General features: G+C 31.4%; 1 protein-coding gene across 1 annotated transcript in view; it reads left to right on the top strand.

Annotated features, from left to right (window-relative positions):
- The first annotated feature begins 615 nt into the window (after positions 1-615).
- Positions 616-6,438, top strand: part of LOC134690108 (uncharacterized) — a 29,406-nt gene continuing 23,583 nt past the window's right edge. The window contains exons 1-7 of the mRNA XM_063550080.1: positions 616-659; positions 1,130-1,341; positions 2,181-2,354; positions 2,911-3,044; positions 4,450-4,612; positions 5,000-5,155; positions 5,658-5,957. Of these exons, the coding sequence (XP_063406150.1) occupies positions 616-659; positions 1,130-1,341; positions 2,181-2,354; positions 2,911-3,044; positions 4,450-4,612; positions 5,000-5,155; positions 5,658-5,957 (1,183 nt within the window). The remainder of the gene's footprint in view (positions 660-1,129; positions 1,342-2,180; positions 2,355-2,910; positions 3,045-4,449; positions 4,613-4,999; positions 5,156-5,657; positions 5,958-6,438) is intronic.

Raw genomic sequence — 6,438 nt, 5'->3', positions numbered from 1 at the left:
CCAACAAATATACTTTTTCTGAAAGACTACTGAACAAAATGACTTCTCATTTATCTCAATATTATATAAATTTCAAAAAGTTGTGTAGAAAAGGTATGTTTTCTAAACAGTCCCAACAATTTGTTATAACATTTTTAATCTATGATTTGTGTTTATATGACCACAAACATTGGTATGATGTCGTCGTCTGTGTTGTGTTCATCGTCGTCCGAGGACAAATTGGTTCCAAGACAATAACTTAAGTTTACGTGAATGGATGTCTATTATATTTTGTAGGAAGGTTCAATCCACAAAAGGAAGGTTGGGATTGATTTTAGGGATGATGGTCCCACTTGTGTAGGAAACAGGGGCCTAAAAAAGGACAAAAACAAACATTTTCCTTGTCTCAGAATAACAACTTGTGTATTAGTATTTCTGTTGCTCTAAAATTGTACCACAATGTTCAATTCTACAAGTAGAAGGTTTTGGTATTCATTTTAGGAATTATGTGGAGAACAATTTAGGATTGAAGGGCAAAAAAGGGGCAAAAAACAATAATTTATTTTAGTTTCCAGACTATAAATTGTGTGTAAGTAAAGGATCTCTCTGCTATTGTATCACAAGGTTCTTTATAACATGGGGAAGGCTGTGATTGAATTGAGGGTAATTGCTCCAAACATGTAGGAAAGAGGGACAAAAAAGGGCCAAAAACAAGTTTTTTTCTTCTAGTTTTGAGACAACTATTTGTGTTTAAGTGTATGGATCTCTCTGAAATCGTACTACAAGATTCCATACTACAATGGAAATGCTGGTATTAGGTTTTTTGGTTCTTTTGTGCAAAAAGGGGGTTTCAAAAAATTAAGGGGAATATTTTGTCATACTTTTAAGGGATTCATGTTTTTTTTCATTTTTTTTTTCAAATTTCGTCGATTTCAATTGCACAGTATTGTGCAATAGATTTGTAAGAATTTTAGCCACATATATTTTGTGTCCGAAACCTATGTTATGTCAATTATTTGATCACAATTCAAATTCAGACAGTATCAAGCATGAATATTGTGTGCAAATGTGGCCCAACTGTTTTATGTTTTCCTCTGCTGGTGTATCAGGCTGGGCTCAGCGAAGCATTTTATTTAATCTTATATTACAGCTTTGATAACGGAGGAAACATTATTGGAATAGATTCCTGTGATTCATCTTTTAATCCTTCTACTGATGATAATATAGACTATCGTCTAAATTATTGTCCAGATATGACATATAAAACAACCATTGAAGATCCCATGGATGGTGATATTGTAGAATGGTCAGGAACACCAGTCTCAGATACTATTTATGCTGTTGAATTTACCACCACTACAAGTAATTAGTTTCATATTTTTTTATTTTCATTTCCACAGTTAGATTATTAAGTGCCAGTCTGCCTTAGAATCAGGTAGTGGTGAAAACATGACCAAAAAAACCCACCCAATTTGACATTGATTTCAGTTCATAATATGCAGTTATGCACAAAAATAACATTAATTTCCATTTTCTGTTCTGGTAATAGTAGATACAATTTGGTTGAAATGCACTAGAAATTAACGAATAAGGGGAGATAACTCTGTAATTTGCTATCATTCTAACCAATTTTCTAACCAAGTTATTTGATATTACCAGACACACACAAACGAAAGACTTATACTTTTTAAACTCAGAATGGTGGTTAGTTTTAAATAGCATTATTAGCTCGGTGGGTTTTTTCTAATTATGTTTTAATTTTTACCTAAATTGCCTGATTCTTACAAAGACTGGCACTTAATTTATACAATATTTCTGCAATCAAAAATCAATTTTCTAAATGAATTTCGCACTAATAAATCGGTAAGCTAAAACAACATCTAGTTGTTGATTTTCGCAGAACAAACAACAGCTTGAAATTTTCATGGATTTTATTGGAACAGGTAGACCAAGAATTTAAATGTTTAAAGAAGTTCAAATATTCTAAAGGAACGTATGCTGACTTAAACAAGATCATAAAATCAAATATATAAGATTATGCAAGTTTTTATCTTTACTTTTTTAAATCAAGTTGCTTCCAATTATTAATGATTTGGTCTTCCAGTCATAAATCCCTACTCTAGTAATTTTGATTATGAATTTTTAAGTGGTTTATTATTATGTAATTTAGATATCAGACTAAATCATGAAAACACTTTCAGACACAGAACCAGATTTTGTGATGAGTGAGCTCAATGTTAGAGTCGAGGATCACACGGCTATAGATATGTTTGTTATGAACTTCTACTTCAATGACTCGGACTACAGTGATAGATTCCTGGATATTCAGCCAGAGTATGATTCTGATGACTATTTTTATCTTGATACACAAACAGGTATGTTACAGTCACTTATACATGTACTGTAACTAATGAATTTTATCTTTAAACTCTAAAACAGGTCTTCAAGCAAGCTTTGTACAGCACTTGTATATATATATAGTGATTGAGGTGATCATTTTGTCAGTGAATTGCAATCCACTGTAATCAACAAAAATAAAATTCTTCATGACCCAATACTGGATTCAAGTGAAAAAAACGTATGCAACTTTATAACATTTGAATGTTCAATACAACATTTGAAAGTATTTTCGAATAACATAACTTTGATAAATTTTATCTTCTCGTTTTTTTTATCCATCTTGAAAACTAAGATGAAAACTTCAAATGGCAAAACTGATTAGTAAGACAGAATCTACAAAAAAAATCCTTATTGGAGTAAGTGTCATTTAATGACTATTGATACATATGCTTTGTGTTAACTTATCATTGATTTATGGTAATGTTTAATGATACAGATTCAAAAATGTTTGAACATATGTACACATATTATAACATTAAAAATAGCTTATTTAGTGTACACCGACCAGTGAAAATATCTTTTAAACTGCAGATTCTATCCATGTTAAAGCTACACTGCCTCATACTGTGGGTACACATGAGGTGGAACATACATTTGTTGTTTGGGCTGAGGATTCCTGCTACAACAGGGTAACAGGAACCGTTACTATAACAACATTTAACGTGGTAAGTCACCATAGATACAGAGGAAGGGAATTTTCTATAATACAAGTTCACAAGACATACTGGCTTCTTTAATAGTGCATTGTTTGGTTAATATTCTAAAAATGCATTGAATCTAAATGTAGAACAAACAACAATCAATCAAATAGCAGAATAGTGGCACTTGGGCAAATGTCATGCACTTGATGAAAAATGAAATTCTTAATAAAATGATGCTTATACTGAACATCCATTTGCAAATACTACATACAATGTGGAGGATAACACCTTTATGTCTTGTAAAATATACCTTCCGCTGTATTTTTAAACTCATATGGAAAATTACTAGCTGATCAGATGACAGTTCACTACATATAAATATTTCTTTCTATTCTAATTCCAATCCAATTTGCATTCTAAATGCCATACTTGTGATAAGTGGAGGAGCGATAGATTACTAGTTCGAAAAATCTATAACGGCGGAGGCAAGTATATAATGGACATAGAATAATATGTTTGCTTCAATGTTGATCATAGTAGGTTGAATATCATCAAATGAAACTTCTCAAATCAATAGATTTACTGTGGATTCCTTATTATTCCTTGTGAACCAATTTTTATGGTTTCGTTGGCAGAGGTGAACCATGAATTCAAATGTTCAACAAATTACAAATTGTCTATAGACTTTGTTTGCAGAGATTGGCAAATACCACAAAATAAGATTTACGTAAATGCAGGTTTTCTTCAATCCACGAAAATGGGTACCCACGAAAATAAGTGAATCTATAATATTATATAGATATGTAAAGAAGCTGACAGAATATCAAAACCCAACTATTTAGGAACATGAAATCTCATTCTTTGGTATCTGACATTTCATTTCATTCTCTTTCTCCAACTTAAAGTCATAACAAACGAGTGATCGGTGAAAAATTATGTTATTCCAATTCTTGAACCAATGCATACAAACAGCGATTTTATCACAATCGTCAATATTTTTTCAATCGGTCAGTGTTGGTGTGAAAATATGGCAGGTAATAATAAAAAAAGTTCGTGTTTTGATGCCGAAGTTTAACGATTGTCACCTGTTTGTCAACAAACAAAGCATGGATATTGAGCACGTGTTTAACATGTACAATCAGATAAAAGTTTATTTTAATGACATCCATGTGTATTGCGATCACCGGAACTTTACGAGATGGGTCACACTGAGGTCATTTTGCATACGGAAAATATGTCGGGGGAATTGCTTCCGGCAATTTTCTTCAAAAAAAGTATATGTACAAAAGTTATCAACTATCCATTGAGTTATAAAAAACATATGCATTATTTTTTCTAGTTTGAGTAATGACTTTAAGAATATAAATTTTCAAAAAGTTGAATTGTGTTAAAAAAAATTATCATTTTATATTATTTATTTTGTCTGTAGCCCCCAGATTTCCCAAACATGCCAGAGAGTTTATATATAGATGATATCCAAACAGGAGGATTATATACTTTTGAATATATAGATTATTCCAATGGTGGTGATCCTATAAGTTGTGATATATCTAGTACAGAGCCAGCAACTTCAAATATGTTTTATCTCGATGGTTAGTATAACTGTGCAACTTCAAATATGTTCTATCTCGATGGTAAGTATTGCTAAGCAACTTCAAATATGTTCTATCTCGATGGTAAGTATTGCTAAGCAACTTCAAATATGTTCTATCTCGATGGTATGTATTGCGAAGCACTTTCAAATATTTGTTATATTGATGGCGATACTTGAGCAATTAATATAAATATCTTATTGGTGAATATTGTTGATCAACAAAATTGATGTTTTATCAGTTGCTTAGCTATAAAAAAGTTATTTGAATGTAAAAAGTAGTTGCATAATTCTGCCTTTTGAAACTATAACTTATTAAGATATATAGTATCACTGAATAATTTTGTTAAATATATCAACATCTTCCATGTTTTGCTCTTTGTTGTAGGAGAAACCATTACTCTACATAATTCTGCCTCTTTGAATAAAGCTGTCAGTGATGAATATCTGATTCATCTGTCTTGCTTTGATGGAACAGACTACGGAATAAGTAATGTCACATTTATGATTAAAAGAAATATTACAGAGGACGGACTTCCAGAGGGTAAGGAAAATAAACATATTTAGTATGTACTGCCATAAATTCAGTTAGTTAACATTGGCGGAGAGCAGAGCCACGAATAAAAGATAGTAGTATGTTTCCTCATCAGTTATGCTTGAATGAAACAAGTTAAAAAGTTTAATAAAGTACGAAGTTAGAAAGCAATTAGGGCTAAAAATTCAGAAAGGTTTTTTCAAATACATCTTAGGTAATTTACAAGGAAAATAAATCTTAGACTTAATCTTTCATGTTGTTAGCTTTGGACAGAACAGAAGTTTAGATGCCTTTTAAAAGGTACAAGCAGATAGAAAATTATGAAATACGTCTTTCGGAGGAATAAGACAATTTTGCTATCCAAAAATTAGTTGATGACAGAAGAAATTAAAGGTGTTTGAAAGACAATGTAAATTTAAAAACAAAACAATTCAAAAACTTCTTAAACAGCAGATGTAGTCTTGTGTCCTATTGATGCTTTGAAACCATACATTTTTTTTATCTTTTGCAGTGTACTACTATACAAACACTACAGAATGGCTGGAACTCTCATTGTCTTGTGTAGAGGAAAATGAAGCCTATGAGACATACCCAGGATACAGTCCACCTACAGATCCATACATTGTTATCGATTCTTTACATTATATGTTTTATAACCATGAATGTAACCATAGTGATGCTCATGGGGTCCAAGATAAATGTAACAATAGGACACAGTGTACATTCAATGTAACAAATTCAAACATCCAAAGTTCCTGTGGTACCGGGGACAGTGGTATTGCTGGTTTATATACCATCCATCACTGTATTAGTAAGTAGTTCACTTTATCGTTGTAGTCTTATATATGAGGAATGTACCTTTATAAGAGTCACAGGTATATCATTACACAAAATGTGGTTTATATGTCAGTTAGACAGTATTACTTAATTAAATAAGTCACCATACCAACACATGAACTAAGTTTTGTAAGTAAAACAGATGTTAACTGTCAATAGTCTAGGCCTCAAATTGATTGAAATCTAGAATTTTTCAAGTCAGATGTTTCATTAGTTGTAACCTCTAATATGCAATTAATCACAAAAATATGTTTGTCAAAAATTAAATCCAAATGGAGACTGGTTTGTTTTCAATTGATTTGTTTTAAATAAAAAGAATGATAGAGTTTTACTCAGGGGGATGAAATTGGAGCTATCAGAACACCAAAGTTATTGTGAACATATATAAAATGAGTTGTATTTTTCCCTAAAGATTGAGATATGTGCTGAATTTACTTTTCGATTGGTGTAATGTG

This window comes from Mytilus trossulus, chromosome 11 (assembly GCF_036588685.1).
Source record: "Mytilus trossulus isolate FHL-02 chromosome 11, PNRI_Mtr1.1.1.hap1, whole genome shotgun sequence".
NCBI classification, from domain to species: domain Eukaryota; kingdom Metazoa; phylum Mollusca; class Bivalvia; order Mytilida; family Mytilidae; genus Mytilus; species Mytilus trossulus.
This window is presented reverse-complemented; position numbering and strand designations above follow the sequence as displayed.